Genomic DNA, 18,753 nt, shown 5'->3' with positions numbered 1-18,753 from the left:
ATAAATCTATTGACTAAAAATAGTCATATAACACACACACACACACACACACACACACAGATATAAATCTCTAGAGAATTAGTCAGAAAGCCCAATCCCAGAGATACTCATACCTATATAATCTTTCTACAAATCAGAGGAATCATTATAAGTAAAATATCACCTGGTTAAATAGTTTACTTTGAAAGAGGAAGCTCATTTTTATCTATTTATGCCAGCAAATCAGGAAGAACACAAAGACATCCTAGGATACCGGGCTCTCTCAAATACTGCATCTGAGCAGGCCCATAGCTTTCTGCTAATACCTGGATGCTTGTTTTCTAGCTGAAATGCCAGTTTGAACCTGGTAGTTGAGCCTGCACATTGGACCACTGATATCATCCAAATAATCATGTCAAAGTAAATATTGAGGGGCTCCATTTGTATTTTCCCTTTACCTCATCCTTCTAATACAAACAAAACTTTGAAATCTGCCCATCTTAGATGTTATTCATATTATCCCATTAGTTCAAAATACATTAAAAATAAGACCCCACCAAACTTAATCATGTAATTGGTTTGCTCTTGGGGAAAAAAATTGACAAAGTTCCTATGCAATGGATTCATAATTTGTTATTGGGTAGAAGAGAATCAGTCAGAATAGTTTTACAAGCCACATTTTTACAAGACATTGGGCTAGAAGCCATGATGAAAAGGGACAAGGGAAAGAAATGAACAAGTGGATTAAAATGAACAGCAGCAGTGCAGTGTTGCCTGCAAAGAACTGATTGGTTTATCCAGTAGTAGACTGAGCCAGGTCACCTTAATCTGAAAAATCAAAGCAGACAGAAGAGCAAGACAACCAGTAAAAATATAAAGAAGGTGAACAGGAGGTGCCCTTTGTCCTCTCCACCACTACAGCAGAAGGCACAACCTACAGGTAGCAATCTGTCTGCCCAAAGATAAGAAGATTTGGATGCAAGATTTGTTAGAAACACCTGAGCCCTATGTAATTCAGTCTCTGAGTAGGAGCCCATCAGCTTGGCTCACACCAGGGAACAATAACACAAGGAGGGAAGCCAGAAATGAGGCCCTAAGTTACAGGCCCAGCTAAATGCTGCCACGGTACACACTTGTCAGGCCCTCCGAATTGTAACTGACAGGCATATTCCAATTAAGAATGATGCCCATCTTGGTATGACACTTTGGGGTACACCACATGCTGCGATGTGCAAGTTTTAGTGCACTCCACAGAAGAAATGAAGGCAGCTGCTATCTGGTCCATGCTGGTGCCACCCTCAAGTTCTTGGCTAAGTATCCAGTACCAGAAGTGGAAAACAAGGGTAAGGCATGAACTTCAACATACTATTGTATGTTAAACATATCCTAACATATATAATCTATGCCTTGCCCTAGTTCTCCAATTTTATTTCTAAAAAATATTTATGTGGATTCAAACCATACTTATTCTGAATCCATCCACATAGATATGGCCACCCTTTTAGGGACCAAAGGGAAGTTAAATTAAGGACTCAAGTTACTCTAATGACTTCGATAAGTATCAGCCCCCCTGCCACTTCCCTCACTTTCTGCTTACCTATGTTGGCATCACGTTTCTTCACAATCCACAAGTTGTTATAGTCCTTGTGCTGATAGGCAGTTACCTAGGAGGAAAAAGAAAAAACCACCAGCCCCATTGAATCACCTCATCCAACCACAGGATGAGCACATTAAGAGTTTCTAAAATTGGGAGCAGCTAGGTGGCACAGTGGATAAAGTACAGGCCCTGTATTCAGGAGGACCTGAGTTCAAATCCAGTCTTACACACTTGAGACTTACTAGCTGTGTGACCCTGGGCAAGTCACTTAACCCTCATTGCCCCGCCCCCCCCAAAAAGAGTTTCTAAAAATCATATCACATCTCACCCTCTATGTCTGAAGTTGTCATATCTGGAGAAACAATAAATGTGAATAAGATATCTATTCACTTTCTCTGGCTTTGTAAGCCTTTTCTCTTGGGTCTGTTTGGATTTTTCTACTTATATTCCTGCATCTCTGTGCTTGTCTTATTTGGACTTTAAGATTCTTAGGGGAGATATCATGATTATTTATAAGTAATACAGTACCCAACATACTTGTCAAACCTGACCACTAATACCCACACTTCTTTTTTTTTGTTTTGTTTTGTTTGTTTGTTTTGGTGAGGCAATTGGGGTTAAGTGACTTGCCCAGGGTCACACAGCTAGTAAGTGTCAAGGCCAGATTTGAACTCAGGTCCTCCTGAATCCAGGGCCAGTACTCTATCCACTGTGCCACCTAGCTGCCCCAATACCCACACTTCTGATGGTTCACCTGAACTCAAATGATATCACCAAAGAGAATCTAAAAGCTTCTCTAGGAATAATGAAGTCTTAGACAGTAAATTGAATTCCTTGGAGGTAGAGGTAGTTTCTTCATCACTGCTACTGATTTTAAAAGTTCCAGAAGAGAAAAATAGGTATAAGTGACAGCTAGTTAAGAAGACGGTATTAGAGAAGGGGATTTGGACTTCTGGAAGAGGACTTAACATACAAGAATGATGACTCTTGGCCAAGGATGCAGCACATCAAATAAGAACTCGAAAACATATATTGGCCTAATGTATATTGGTTCCAAGGGATAGATGATGGCATGCATTTTCCTCCTTTCATAGGGAGGTAGCAGACTACTTTTAGGGAAGCCTGATCGCTCTGTTCAACTTGGTCACTGATTCTCTTGGTTTTTGCTGCCCTGTTTTTCTGCATCAAGGGAGAGTTCTATACTGGGAGGGACAAAAGTGACTAGTGTAAAATCAATAAAATATTAAGTATGTGTGCATAGCCACATGAAAATATGAAAAGGGCTACACAAGGCATTGAAATCAGCAGAACCAGAGCAGTGATTACTAATATGTATTTTTTAAAGATAGTGCAACTTCAGGGGGCAGCTAGGTGGCACAGTGGATAAAGCACCAACCCTGGATTCAGGAGGACCTGAGTTCAAATCCGGCCTCACACACTTGACACTTACTAGCTGTGTGACCCTGGGCAAGTCACTTAACCCTCACTGCCCCACAAAAACAAAAAACAAAGATAGTGGAGCTTCAGAAGACTGGGAAGATAACAGAAAAACCATTTTTGTTTCTTGTATTTTAATTTTTTCTAGTTTTATTTTGGTCAATGTTGAATATTCATATAAGAGGTTATTTCTTATTTTATATATTAATTCGATTTTTGGGGATTTGTATATTTAATTAAGTTGGCTTTAAAGTGGGACAGCTAGGTGGCAAAGTGGATAAAGCACCAGCCCTGGATTTAGGAGAACCTGAGTTCAAATCCAGCCTCAAACACTTGACACTTACTAGCTGTGTGACCCTGGGCAAATCACTTAACCCTCATTGCCCTGCAAAAATAAATTTTAAAAATAGATTTTAAAAAAATAAGGATTATTTTCTGTTCATACATCAGGAATCAGAATCTATCATATCTCTGACATCATCTTTATGAAAACTTGAGGTAGGACAGGCTGACAGGGTGTTATCTACAAAGGGTTAGGACTCTGGCCTAGGAACCAAAGAGCAGAATCCAGCAATACAACCTACAACTCTGATTTAAGTAACTTTAGAAACTGAGAGAAAATAAGTAATACAAGATCATAACGAAGAATAGAACAATTACAGAATCTCAAAGTATTTTTTAAAGATTATAACAACACTCATTGTGCAGATATTGAAATGGTGACAGGAGACTATGGAATCAGATTATAAAATGACTGCCCTGGGACAACAGAATCAAACTGCTGGTAAAGAGAGTAGACAACATTTCAATGTGAATGTGAGCAATATCACAAAGAAAATCAAGAATCCTCAGCGACCGAGTCATGCGTCCTGGGGCAAGCCAGTGGGGGATGATATAACAGGGGATGGAGTGAAAATGAAAGCGTCAGAACCATTGCATCATAGAATGGCTAGCTAGCAGGAATCGAGAGATCATTTAGTCCGGGTCTACAGAGGCAAAGTGCCTTTCCCAAGGTTATATGAGTAGTAAACGAGCCCACACAGGGATCAGAACCATGGATTTTAAAGTCACAGTTCAAATCCCAGGTCTGCTTGCTACTCATGTGATTCCTCAGCCTCTGAGGGCCTCAGTTTCCTTATCTATAAAATGAAGGGGTTGAGCCAAATAATCTCTCATATCTCATCCAACTCTAAGTTTTATAATTCTTTTAAAGAGACGGTCTGAGACATCCAAGGACACACTGCCTATAACTAGTAACAGTAAATAATACCTGCTCACTAATTTCTGAATCCTAGTATATAATACCAGTTTTTAGTCATTTTCATACCTTTCCTTCTATTCCCGGGGCACATCTGATCCTTAGGGGTCCCAGATCTCCAAAATAAGGAAAATGATGGGTCAGTATTGGTACTAACAAGGGAATGTATATTCAAGGGCTCGCTCACCTGCTGCTGGCGTGCACCAACTCCTTCTGGATAAAGGTGCCAATGTGAATGAAGGTACCCACTGGCCATTCGGAGATTCTTCACTGTAATCACGGATCCATATGCCAAGTCTGAAAAAGTAGAGGGAATGAATATATGCCAGCACATTTCTAAAGCACTTCAATTAATACATAGTGTTTCTCCCAAACCACAAAAACCCTCTAACTCTGCCTAGTAGGGAGTTTCTTTTTGTTCTCATAAGTGCCTTATAAGCATATAACATATAATCAGCCTCACTGACAACAGAAAGATCACTGGCATGTCTCATTTAATCTTCTATCCATGGTGAGCGAATATGATTGCCCTGATAAAGAACATCTACAGGGGGCAGCTAGCTGGTGCAGTGGATAAAGCATCAGCCCTGGATTCAGGAGGACCTGAATTCAAATCCGGATTCAAACACTTGACACTTACTAGCTGTGTGACCCTGGGCAAGTCACTTAACCCTCACTGCCCTGCAAAAAAAAAAAAAAAAGAACATCTACAATCTTCCTCCAGGCCAAGACACACAATAACCAGGTAGAGAAGGCAATTCTCCTCATTCCAAATATCTCTTGGCATGTTTCACTATTAACTGTACCCACCTTTTGGCTCTAAATCATTAAATTAGAACCATAGTTCTAATCCTTAAGGAATTCATTTTATAAAAAAGGCAGGACTAACTCAAATAGCAATTTTGAAGTTGGTTTTGATTTGGTTTCTTATGAACCTTATTATGGAATAAGGTCATGTCAGAGAATCGATATATGGGCTGCTTCTAGGAGAGCTGTCAGGTGAAAAGAAAAAAATGGCAAGACAAAAGCAGAGAAACTAGATGAATCTGATCTTCTCTGCCTTCAAATATATCTCCAAGGATGAAAGGCCAAACCTTATACCTTTATCTTTGAGCTTATCCCTTTCTACTTCTCCCATGACCTGACCTCCATTTTTCTCCCTCTTTCCAACATCTTCAGTCTCTACGGACTCTCTCCCTTTTATTTAAAGACGTGTTCAGATCTGCATTATACCTAAAAGCAAAACAGCCTTCACCCAGCCCCTGTTCTCCCTTCTATCTCTCATTTTCCTTCTTTTTTCTCTACAGCAAATTTCTAGAAAGAACAGTCTATACTAGTTGTCTCCATTTTCTCACCACTTACTTAGACCTTAAGTCTGCAGCTCACATCTACTGCTCTAGAGAAAGTGGTACCTTAAAGAGAACCAAAGACTCATTTGTCTTATCTCAGTTCTCCTTCTTATCAGCCTAACTACAGTACACCAACATTAGACTCAACTGATCATCCCCTCCACTGACTGCCCATGATATCTGGTTTGAAATTGGCATGAAGGACAGTGTGGGGAGGGGGGAAATCCATTTTCTGGTCTGAGAAATCTTACCATTGCAGAATTCTTCTGATTTTTCTCTGCCCAGCTTAATCCTTTTAGTAATCCTTCCAGGTCCTTTGGGGACTGCTCCCCATCCACCCCCACCAAGAACCCTGAAACCTTTGGTAGGTAAATCTGGAATCATATAGTCTTTTCTAGTCCAACTCCTGGGAATTCACACTATTGACCCACCCTGGAGAGTGGACAGTTTGAGAGAAACCCTTTCCAAGGGCCAAAGTATGCTCACGTTCTGGAATGGAAGCATTGTGAAGGTTGTTCCCCAAAAGCCGAGACTGGAAGGCAGAACTGAAAAAGCCATCACCAGGGCCGCTGGAAGAAAAGATGGAGATCAATTAGCCATGAGATACGAGGGGGGGAGGGGAAATCATGTGGTGCAAGACACTGTGATTTTTCAATAGCACCAAGAGTTCTCTCACTTAGCTGTTCTAAAGAAGTACATACAGAGAGCTGTGACTTCCCCCTACTGTTAAGTAAGACGCCTGATTGAGGGGAAAGGTCAGGGTGGTTTGTTTGGATGTAAAGAGATTATCCTTTTCCTTTGGGCCACATGTCTGACCTTTCTTGATCCCAGGGATAACACAGGGGACAGAAGAGAAAAAAGACAAGGCAAGACTACTCTCTTCACACCCCTCTTTTCATTCACACCAAGACCCCGCCATACTGTTATCTGACCGAGGAAGCATCTATCTCAAATAACAAAAAAAACCCCATGAGTGTAGGGCTCTAAAGATAGGTTCAGAGGCAAGAAGAAGGTGGGGAATCCACCAGTACCTTCTATTCAATATGATGAAGTGAACTGCAAATAGGGTAGTATAGAGAATAAGAGGAAACACAATGAGACACAAGATCCGAGCTGCCAAGTGTTTTCCCAATGTTACCTGCAAAACAAAGGCCAACGTATTTGATGAAATCCACACCAGGTAAGGAAGAACTCACCAAGAAAAAATACATAGGTCATCCCAATATTCTCATCAATATATAAGCATCCAAAATTTGCACAAGGTTAAACAGAGGGTAGTTCCAGAGAGGGCCTGGGTATTTTTGTTAGTTTGTTTGTTTTTGTGAATTTAACAAATACTTGACAAAAGTTTTACATGAACAGTTTGCTCACCATTGTTAGATTAAGGTCTCCCAGCAGCTGCCAAAGGTCTGACACTGTATTCAATCCCACATGAAGGATGATAAAGAGGCCAACAAACTTGACCCCTAAAGCACCAGCAAGACTGACTCCTGTCAGACTCAGCCAGAACCACCAAGAGGCAGAGAAGGGCCTGCAAAACCAACAGAAGACAATGTTCCTTTGCAGCAAAGAACAGTGGGAGGGAGGAGAAGATAAAACATAAGGGTTTGGACTTGTTTGGTCTTTTTCAGTTGTGTCTGACTCTTCATGACCCCATTTGGGGGTTTCTTGGCAAAGATACTGGAGTGGTTTGGATTTCCTTTTCCAGCTAATTTTCCAGATGAGGAAACTGAGGCAAACAGGGTTAAGTGACTTGCTCAGGGTCACACAGCTTAGTAAGTGTCTGAAGCCAGATTTTAACTCAGGAAGATGAGTCTTCCTGACTCCAAGCTGTAATGATTGGAATGACGCCACCTACTGGAAACTTGCTGTGGAAAGCTCCACCATGAGGAAAATGCCTCAGAGGCATTGTGGCTTTTCCTTGGCGTCAGGAAATGACGTTTGCTCATGGGTGCTGTCTATCAAGGCTACCAGCCAATCAACTTGAGGAGCCTCCTATGGTCTGGGAGGAGACAGGAAGGAGGAAAGGGAGCCTGCGCAGAGAGCGCTGGCCTTTTGGCTTCCTGACTTGATGGTGGTGGCAGCAGAGGACTTCACAGGAAATTTGAGGAAAGATAGGAATGCCAGGCTGTTAGAATTCTGTTCTCAATCTTTTTCTTTCTATTTTCCAATAAACCCTTAAAAACCTAAACTCGTTTTATCAGTGATTTTTAGTCAGTTTCCCCCAAACTGGGGGAACAGATTAGAATCCACATTTAGAATCTTAAATTACACAAAGCCCAGTGCTCTATACAGAGCAACACTTAGTGGCCCTAGGAGCTTAAACTAGATTGCCTCTAAGGTTCCTTCCAGATCTAATAATCCTAGGATTCCATAAAAATTCAGTATTTTCTGTCACATAGAGAAGCTATACTATGTCCTATGAGTTCAACTGAAATCTATTTTTCATCAATGACCATTCAGTTAGAATCAAAAAGAAAATTCAGGAAATCCCTCTGGATGTAGAACATCTGAGAAATTCAAAGAGGCCAGACAGAGCTGGCTGGTACAAATTTATTCAGACTTGATTAGCTTCATTGGTTTGAAAGTGAAGAGGATGAAGATTGCTTCTCAATAAGAAGCCTAAAAAGCCTGGGTACTAGCCTTTTTTTGTCCTGAATAAATTAGGCTCCTTCTGCTTTACCAGGATCAAAAGGGAAGCAAGCCAAAGTAACTGTCTGAGAAAAACATTAACATTTCTAGGTGAGTTCTAGAACTGTCCAAGCCCCTTGAGAATTGTTTGTTGTGTACAATCCTTAAGTCCAAACTACATTTACTGCACTGAGTTAAGTGTTTTCAAACGTTTATCATGTGCTTCCTTCCATGTGGGATGGGAAGGGATCCTGCAGCTAAGGATAGAGATTTTAGGTGGCATGCAAACCGGCTTTCACCCACAGGGATTTCTCTTGATGATGGAAACCCCAAAGAACAAAATGGCCAAGCATCTTATAACACCCTCCCTCCAAGGAGGATTTCACTTACCTATCTGCACAGGAGTTATGCTTGACCATGCTCAGCATTGCAGCCATGATGAAGAACATAAGGATGGGATCCAGAAGTATGTACTGTGACAAAGTAAGGCAGCCAGTGTCTGAAAAAGAGCGCAGCTCCTTTAGGAAAAGAGGGTCAAATTCAGAGATGAGCCTGAGAAACAACACCTGAGTGTGGATCGTCGATCAATAATTATGCATCAAGCACCTACCACGAGTCAGGCCCTTTGCTAGGTATGAGGATACAAAGACAAAAGTGGGAAAAGTCAATGGTGAGGCCCAAGTTCCAGAAAATCCGACAGGCAAAGCTACTTCCCTTAAATTTAATTCATGTTGAGTTTAGTTACATATAAGCATTTGGACTGGAAGGAGGAAGCTAAATTAACTTCTATATTAAGTATATAAGTATTAACTATTATTATAATGATATGAATTATATAATTAATAACTATAAATTAACTTCACGAAAGGTCTTCAAAGGACTATTCTCACCACAACCCTGGAAAGCTGGTATTTCAAGCCTCACTATCTCCATTTTACAGATGTGGAGGATGAGGCTCAGAGAGGTTAAGGGACTTGCCCTTCACACAATCAGTAAGTTTGTTTTTAATTCAGGTATGTCCTGAGATCAATTCCAGCGCTTGTTCCCTAATATAAATGGTGCCTATCAATGTGCCACTATGTCTGCCTACGCCAAATAAGAACAAGTGAAACCAGGGCCACAAGGTGTGAAATGTGCACATACCCAGAGCTGTCCTGGGCACAGCAGAGGATCTCATTTCGATAGCTATGTTCTCCAGGCAAATACGCCATTACTTACATCACTATTGACAAAACCTGCAATTTCCTTATTCAAAAACAGCATTCTGCAGGGCCCTAACAGCAGAGGCATGAAGCATCTGACTTGATCCTTTCCACTGCCCACTCTGATCCATCCTCCACTGAGCTGCCAGAGTGCTTTTCCTAAAGCCCAGGTTTGACCATCTCAATCCCCCTACTCAATAAACTCCAGTGGCTCCCTGATACTTTCAGGGTCAAATATAAAATCTTCTTTCTGACTTTAAAGCCCTTAATAACCTGGCTCCTTCCTACCTTTTCCTAGACAGCTCAGTGGCACGGTAGATAAAGTGCTGGACCTGGAATCGGAAAGACCCGCATTCAAATCCAGCCTCAGGCATTTACTAGCTATATAACCTGGATAAATCACTTAACCTCTATCTGCCTCAGTTTCCTTAACTCCAAAATGGAGATTATAATAGCACCCACCTCCCGGGGTTGTGAGGATAAGATGAGATAATATTTGTAAAGCATTTAGCGCAGGGCTTGCACATAGCAGGTGCTTAATGAATGCTTGTTCCCTTCCCATTTCCCATCTTCTTACACTTTTCTCTGCTCCACACAATCTAGCATCTAATGATATTGTCCTGCTTGCTGATGTTCCTGGAACAGAACAGCCCAGCTCCTGACTCCCTCTATACTTTGCACTGGCCATTCCCCAGTCCGGGAACAGTCCTTCCTCATCTCTGACTGGTAGGTCCCCTGGCTTCCTGCAGGACTCAGCTCCAGTCCCACCTTCTGAAGGCATTTTTTTTCTCAATCCATGCCACCACCACCCCCACCCCTACCCTGGTGTCCTCTCTCGGGAGACTTCTGCCCATTTACTCTGTCCATTTTTCTCCCTCATTAGAATGGGAGTTACTTGAGGGCAGGGACTGTCTTTTGCCTTTCTTTGTATCCCTTGCACTTAGCACCAAGCCGGGCACACAGGAAGCACTTAATAAATGTTTGGTGACGGATTGACTGCCTTTGGGTCAAGGGAAAGGAAATTTTTTTATAAAGAAAGGAAATGAGAAACCCACTATCTGTCTACTATGAACCTGGGGGTCTTCAGCACCATGACCTTATACCATAATAGACAAACAAAACTAAAGCCACCTTCAAAATAACCCTCTGAGTGAGTCTCACCTTCTTCCTTCAAAAAGGAAACTGTGGGGGGGCAGCTAGGTGGCACAGTGGATAGAGCACTGGCCCTGGATTCAGGAGGACCTGAGTTCAAATCCAGCCTCAGACACTTAACACTAGCTGTGTGACCGTGGGCAAGTCACTTAACCCCAATTGCCTCACCAAAAAAAAAAAAAAAAAAAGGAAACTGTGGAAATTGTTTAAGAATGTTTAGAACCACAGATTTAGAGCTAAAAGGGACCACCTGCCGAAGGTGAGATTTGAGCCAAGTCTTGAACAAAGCCAGGGAAAGAAGGAATCTGAGGTGAAGAGGAAGAGTATTCCAAGAATGGGGACCATCCAGTGTGAGGCCCCCTGTGCCCAAGGGAGTCCAACCTCCGCAGGACACTGAGGCTCACACAGGTCGACTTGCCCAACAGCACACAAGCCATAAATGGCAAAAGCAGGATCTGGAACCAGTACGCTCTGGCTCTTTCCACTTTACTCAATATTAACACATAGAACACAGTGTATTGTCAATGATAATCATCTTTGGGTGCTTTACCCAGAGTAAATGTCTACTTGCCAAAGAAATATGTTATAGAATTCAACAAAATAATAATGAAATTCATTTGGAGAAGCAAAAGGCCAAAACAATTTAAAAACAGATGTAAAATGGGTTCAGGAAGCCAGACAGCAAGTTATATTACAAAGCAATAATTATTAAGAGGCAGCAGAGAATGGTGAACAGAGAGCTGGCCTCATAAGCAGGAAGACCTGGGTTCATACACTAGCTGTGTGATACTGAGCAACTCTCTATGGTTACACATTACAGAACAGTTGTTCTATGCACTGGTAGAGGGTTTCTTCACTGGGAGTTCCCTATGCCAATGAAATCATAGATCCAGGTTCTCCCACCCAAAAAAACAAATCAAAGCCATCTGCTACTGGATAAAAAAAAATACATTAAGTAGACTATTTAAGGTAAGATTTAGAAATATTTATATCAGGCTAGCATTCAATAAATCCAAAAACTATTGGGGAAGGGACTTTTATTCAATAAAAGCTTCTGGGGAAAATGGTAGTCTGGCAGAAAAGAGATTTAGAGCAACATCTTACAGTCTAAACCAAAATAAATTGCAAATGTTTGATAAAATTATCTAAACATAAAAAGTCACACCACAAAAGAATTAGGAAAAAGGAAATCTATATTTTTCTGTAACTATGGATTGTGAAAAATTCTATAACCAGACATGAGAAGAATATTATAAAAGACAAATAGACAACTTTTGTCACATGAAATTTAAAAAGTTTTGCACAAATAAAGGCAGCTAGAGTTAGAATATCATGAACAGGGAAAGACCATTGTATTAAACATCTCTGATAAAAATCTGGCATCCAAAATTTATAGAGAATTGACACAAATCTATAAGATGATCCATTCTCTTTTAGACATTTTGTCAAAGGATATGAACATTTTAAAAGAGGAAAAATATGAACTAGCAACAACTATCTAAAAAACTATTCAAAATCACAAATAATAAAAAATTCAAAATTACAAAATAATGAATACTCCAACATGTAACTTTACACTCATTAAATTGGAAAGGTTAGGAAAACTCAATGTTGCAAGAGCTATGGAAAAACAGGTCTGCTAATTCACTTCTGGTGGAGAAGATGAACAGGTCCAACCATTCTTGGAAACAATTTGGAATTATGTAAGAAAAAATAATAAGCTGTTCATACCCTTTGACCTAGAGGTCCCACTACTAGGTTTTGTTAAAAACATACTTAGAGTTTATTTTGCTTAGAACTAACCCTTCCCTTAATCCACTTTCTTTTTTAAAAATAAATATTAATCAATTTTTTTAAAACTTTGTGTTCCAAATTCTCTTCCTCCCTCCCTCCCCACCCCACCCCAAGAACTCAAGCAATTCAATATAATCTATACATGAGCAGTCATGCTAAACATTTCCACATTAGCCAGGTTGTGAAAGAAAAGAGACAAAAACAAAACTTCAGATAAAGGAACTAATTAAAGAAACATGCTTCTACCCTTTGACCCAGCAATACCACTATTAGGTCTTTTTCCCAAAGAGAGCATTAAAAAAAGGGAAAAGGGCCCACATGTACAAAAATATTTATAGCTGCTCTTTTTGTGTTGGCAAGGAATTGGAAATTGAAGGGATGCCCATCAATTGGGGAATGGCTGAACAAGTTGTGGTATATGAATGTAATGGAATACTATTGTGCTATAAGAAACAATGAGCAGTGACTAATGCAGAAATAGGATTAATGTTATTATGTATGTATATATATATATATATATATATATATAAAACCTATATCAGATTACCTGCTGTCTAGGGGAGGAGGGGGAGGGGAGGGAGGGAGGGAGAAAAATCTGAAATTGTAAAGCCTGTATAAACAAAAGTTGAGAACTATCTTTACATGTAACGGAAAAAAATAAAATACTTTATTAATTAAAATTTAAAAAGAACTTAATGATAGGGGGCAGCTAGATGGCACAGTGGATAATGCACCAGCCCTGGATTCAGAAGGACCTGAGTTCAAATCCGGCCTCAAACACTTGACACTTACTAGCTGTGTGACCCTGGGCAGCTCACTTAACCCTCATTGCCCCGCAAAAATAAATAAACGAATAAATAAATGAATGAATGAATAAATTTTTTAAAAAAAGAACTTAATGCTAGATCCTTCCCTCCTAGATTACCACCAATTTTTCTAGTATGTATCATGTTTGTTCATAATCTTTTGCATGCTATCTCCCCTGTTAGACTGAAAACTCCCTGAGTGGCTGGCACATAGTTAGTATTTAATGAATGCTTGTGGATGACTCAGTGATTTCATCAGCTTTCAAAGGTTTGATTGCTATTTACACAGATAACTCCCAGATCTACACATTCCATCCTCACCTCTATAATAAACATCAGTCCCACGTCAAAAAAAAAAGAAAGAAAGAAACAATGAGCAAGCAGATTTCAGAAAAACCTGGAAAGACTTACATGAACTGATGCTGAGTGAGATGAGCAGAACCAGGAGAACATTGTACACAGTATCAACAATATTGTATGTTGATCAACTGTGATGGACTTGACTCTTCTCAGCAATACAATGGTCCAAGATAGTTCCAAAGGACTCATGATGGAAAATGCTCTCCAAATCCAGAAAAAAAGAACTATGGAATCTAGATGAAGATTGAACCATATTGTTTCTATTTTTTTTTTGTTTTTCTTTTTTGAGGTTTTTCCTTTTTGCTCTGATTCTTCTTGCACAGCATGACTGATGCAGAAATATGTTTAATGTGGTTGTACATATATAACCTATATCAGATTGCTTGCTGTCTTGGGGAGGGGGGGAGGGAGGGGAAGGAGGGAGAAAAATTCAAAACTAGAAATCTTATAAAAACAAATGTTGAAAACTATCTCTACATGTAACTGGAAAGTAATAAAAATACTTTTATGAAAAAATATGCTTCAATCTGTATTCAGAAACCATCAGTTCTGTCTCTGTAGATGGATTGCATTTTTCATAAGACCTTCAGAGTTGTCTTGGATCATTGTACTGCTGAAAATAACTAAGTCATTCACAGCAGACCATCTCACACTATTGCAATTATTTTGTATACAGTACATTTCATTTTGCAAAATTATAGCCCTTTTAACTTGAAGGTGCAACTTACCAAAGGTGAGGAGGGCAGCGGTCAGGAAAGCTGCTGGCCGGGACCCAGACAGCTCCAGCACAGTGAGGTAGGCAAAAGGGATCAACCAGGAGCCCAGAAAAGCACAAAACTGTCAGGTGAAAGCAAAAGTGAGGAGAAACAAGGAATCGATTGCTTGTAAAACATACAAAGCAATAATGACTAATATTATTGCCTCATAACACGTTGAGAAAAGACAAATATTATATGCCATTTTACAGGTGAGGAAACTGAGTGTCAAAGAAGTAACTGTCGGGGGCAGCTAGGTGGCACAGTAGATAGAGCATCAGCCCTGGATTCAGGAGGACCTGAGTTCAAATCCCTTCTCAGACACTTGATGCTAGCTGTGTGACCCTGGGAAAGTCACTTAACACTTGTTGCCCCTCAAAAAAAAAATTGTTTTTTAAATACAAATTTGGACTTTAAAAAAAAAAAGTAACTGTCCCAAGGTCATACCACTGCTAAATATAGGAGCTGTAACCTAAGAGTCCTAACTCTAAATCCAGCCCTCTCCTACACCACCCTCCTCTGACTGATATTCACGTCTTGGCAAAGCTTCTCTGGTTAGCACTAAAAAACACTAACTTGGGAAGCATGCTTTCTTTTCCATGTGGACAAGAAGTAGGTGGTATAATCATGTAGTGAAGGGGGCAGCGAGGTGGTACAGTGGATAGAGTACTGGCCCTGGATTCAGGAAGACCTGAGTTCAAATCTACCCTCAGACACTTGACACTTACTAGCTATATAACCCTGGGCAAATCACTTAACCCTCATTGCTCTTCTTCCCACCCACCCCACCCACCCCACCCCACCCCCAAAATGTAGTGAAGAGTAAAATCAGTAAGTCAACCTGTATTTCAGGTGTAGTTGCTCTGGACACAACAGTGTCCTCCACACAGATGGTCAGAAGAGTCCAGTGGTGCTTCTAACTCTATCACTGACCAGGTGGTTCAAATGGGTCCCCAATTCCCCATCAATGATGAGGATGTGTAAAGGGCAAGATACTGTTCCTAAATGTCAAAAGTCTCAAAAGACTCATGTCACTCCCCTCCAAAAAAAAAAAAACAAAACAAAAAACAAAACCCCACAAAACCTTACATTTGCAGCACACACGTCAATATTTCTGGTATTCACACTGGTCTTCTACCAACCCAAGAGAAGAATAGGCCTTAGAGAATGACCGCTTTAAATGTCTACATCTGCCTTTGGTTTCCACTTTTCTCCTCCCAAAATAACTGTTCCTCTATAGGAAAAGTCCATTTCAGAGGACTGCAACACTAGAACACTAGGGTAATCACCCCCCGCCCAATAAATGCAATAACACATTTGAAAACTGAAAGGAATGTATCCACACATGACTTTAGTGTGAAAAATCAATCTATCAGGGCAGCTAGGTGGCACAATGGATAGAGCACCGACCCTGGATTCAGGAGGACCTGAGTTCAAATCTGGCCTCAGACCCTTGACACTTAATAGCTGTGTGACCCTGGGCAAGTCACTTAACCCCAATTGCCTCACCAAAAAGAAAAAAAAAAAGAAAAAAAAGAAAATCAATCTATCAATAAACATTTATTAAGTACCTACTGAGGGCAGCTAGGTGGTGCAGTAGATAAGAGTGCCAGGCCTGGAATCAGGAAGACTCATCTTCATGAATTCAAATCCAGCCTCAGATACCTACTAGGTGTCTACTAGCTGTGACCCTGGGCAAGACACTTATCCCTGTTTGCCTCAGTTTCCTCTTCTGGAAAATGAGTCGGAGAAGGAAGTGACAAACCACTCCAACATCTTTACCAAGAAAACCCTAAAATGGGGTCACAAAGAATTAGACACGACTGAACAATAACAAAGCAACTATTATACACCAGGAAACATTGCTAAGGGCTGGAAATAGGTAATGATATTTAGTCTTCTTGCTTAATTCAAAAACTCACTCTTCCCAGGTAAGGCCCACATATACTTTTCTATTCTACATGGTATTTAATTAACACAACAGGGGAACTAAAATTGTTTTAAAAAGTAAGATCCCTGAAGGCAAGGGATTCTCTCTGTTGTTTTATACAGTATAACAGAAGAGCATATACATGATGATTACCCCAAAGGAGGGATACAGAAAGAATTAAATACACTCTTCAGTGTCTCTAAAACATTTTTTTTTAAGTGAGGCAATTGGGGTTAAGTGACTTGCCCAGGGTCACACAGCTAGTAAGTGTTAAGTGTCTGAGGCCGGATTTGAACTCAGGTACTCCTGACTCCAGGGCCGGTGCTCTATCCACTGTGCCACCTAGCTGCCCCTCTAAAACATTTTTAAATCCTCAAAGAAGATTTTTATAGATGCAATTGAATCATGGAATCAGATTTAAGAAGCTTGCAGGTCATTGAGGCCTTTCCTGAAGCCTAAATCCCCTCTACAACATCCCTGATACTTGCCACAGTTTCCATTTGCACTTTTGCAGGGTGAAGAACTCGCTACCTAAAAAGGCAGCCCCCTCCCTCTTTGGACAGCTCTAATTCTTTTTCTTTACTTTTCTTTTTTGTGGGGCAATTGGGGTTAAGTAACTTGCCCAGGGTCACACAGCTGGTAAGTGTCAAGTGTCTGAGGCCGGATTTGAACTCAGGTCCCCTCCTGAATCCAGGGCCGATGCTCTATCCACTGTGCCACCTAGCTGCCCCAGATAGCTCTAATTCTTAAGGAGGTCTTTACTGGGACAGCTGGGTGGTGCAGTGGATAGAGCATCGGCCCTGGATTCAGGAGGGGACCTGAGTTCAAATCCGGCCTCAGACACTTGACACTTACCAGCTGTGTGACCCTGGGCAAGTTACTTAACCCCAATTGCCCCACCAAAAAAAAAAAAAAGAAGAAGAAGAAAAAGAAAAAGAAAAAGAAGGTCTTTACTGAGCCAAAATCTACTTCCTTCTCATTTCCACCCATTAGTCAGGCCTCCACTATCTGGGGCCAAACACAACAGTTTCAATCCTACTCTTCCACATCAAAGTTTTTCAAACATTTGAAGTCCCTGATTATCCTTGCGTGAAGGTGTAGGCTTTAACGACAGATGAAGCTTAAATCATGAGGGCTTCATTAACCCACCAAACCTTACCCCTCTCATCCCAATATAACTGTGATGTTCATATTTGTCCCCAGGCTTCTGGAAAGGGAAGGTGCCATCATAGCCACTCAGGTAACCAGCAAGTCCTATAAGCATCTGGTGAGGGGGAAAAAAAGGACAATTAAAAAGGAAACAGAGAGAATTTAAGGCAACAAAATTCCCTCTTGTCTTCCCCAACCTCCCCCATCAAACTCTGTTCCAGCTGCACCCACAGTTTTAGAGCTCCCTCTGCTCACAGACCTAATTAGTGAGACCATCTTCTCATGCAGCTTTTGTAAAGCAAAGGGCTTTTTGTCTGGAAAGTGCACTGCATGAAACAAAAGTTCTCTGTGCTTAGGAAATGGGATGGGGCTAGGGCTTTCAGAGCTGGATTGAGTTCTTAGGATCTATAAAGACTATACATTTGAAAGCAGTAGATATGGGAGAGTAAAATGGGAAAATTTTGATGAGTGACGATAATGAGTTGCTTCTCATTCAGCCTTTTTTGATTTGTTGTGAAATCAGAAATGATCACACTGGGGGAAGACTACTGAACATTCCTTCCAGATTGGTCCTGTGAAAGGGAAAAGAGATTCCAAAATATGAAAAGAAGAGGCAGAAAGCAGAGGGCGAGAGGAAGCTGAGGAGACTAGGTGAAAAAGAGAGAAGAAGGGAATAGGTAAATGCAGAACAAGTGTCACAAAGGGAAGGAAGAAAAATAGCTCTTTGAAAATAAATACTTAATTCTTTGGATGGCTCTCTGGGGAGGAAAGAGATAAATTTGGAAAATAATGTAACATTAAGAGAAAAGCTATCATTATTTTTAAAAGGAAAAAATACTTATATTAATTCCTAAACAAAAGAGCTTATAAACTCAATATTCCAAAATAAATATTCTTGAAAAACTCCAAAGAAAGATGAAGATGTGGCTTTTTTAATCTAAGCAAATTAGCTATAAATTGAGATTTTTAATTGTAAATTCTTTGGGGGGGGTGAGGCAATTGGGGTTAAGTGACTTGCCCAGGGTCACACAGCTGGTAAGTGTCAAGTGTCTGAGGGCAGATTTGAACTCAGGTCCTCCAGACCCCAGGGCCAGTGCTTTATCTACTACACTACCTAGCTGCCTCGGAATTGTAAATTCTTAAGAGATCAGAGGATCATAGAATTTAGAGCTGAAAGGGACCTCAGGAATCATGTAATCTAAACCACTTAAGTTAGAGATGAGGAAATTGTATCCCCCTCATGTTAAAGATGAGGAAATTGTGACCCAAAAAGCATAGGGAGAATAAAATAATCCAGGACTGACTCCAGGACCTCTGTCTACATATCCAACCAGAGCCATGTTTACTGAATTGT

The 18,753-nt window shown here is 40.6% G+C and overlaps 1 protein-coding gene across 1 annotated transcript in view; it reads right to left on the bottom strand.

The window, feature by feature from the left end:
* The window catches only part of POMT2 (protein O-mannosyltransferase 2), a 41,270-nt gene that overhangs the window by 17,234 nt on the left and 5,283 nt on the right, over positions 1-18,753 (bottom strand). The window contains exons 3-10 of the mRNA XM_043986195.1: positions 17,410-17,514; positions 14,294-14,402; positions 8,642-8,750; positions 6,992-7,151; positions 6,652-6,758; positions 6,107-6,189; positions 4,459-4,568; positions 1,577-1,643 (exon numbers count right to left, since the gene is read on the bottom strand). Of these exons, the coding sequence (XP_043842130.1) occupies positions 1,577-1,643; positions 4,459-4,568; positions 6,107-6,189; positions 6,652-6,758; positions 6,992-7,151; positions 8,642-8,750; positions 14,294-14,402; positions 17,410-17,514 (850 nt within the window). The remainder of the gene's footprint in view (positions 1-1,576; positions 1,644-4,458; positions 4,569-6,106; positions 6,190-6,651; positions 6,759-6,991; positions 7,152-8,641; positions 8,751-14,293; positions 14,403-17,409; positions 17,515-18,753) is intronic.

Source organism: Dromiciops gliroides, chromosome 2 (genome assembly GCF_019393635.1).
Source record: "Dromiciops gliroides isolate mDroGli1 chromosome 2, mDroGli1.pri, whole genome shotgun sequence".
NCBI classification, from domain to species: domain Eukaryota; kingdom Metazoa; phylum Chordata; class Mammalia; order Microbiotheria; family Microbiotheriidae; genus Dromiciops; species Dromiciops gliroides.
The sequence above is the reverse complement of the archived record's forward strand: the minus strand, read 5'-3'. Positions and strand labels throughout refer to the sequence as shown.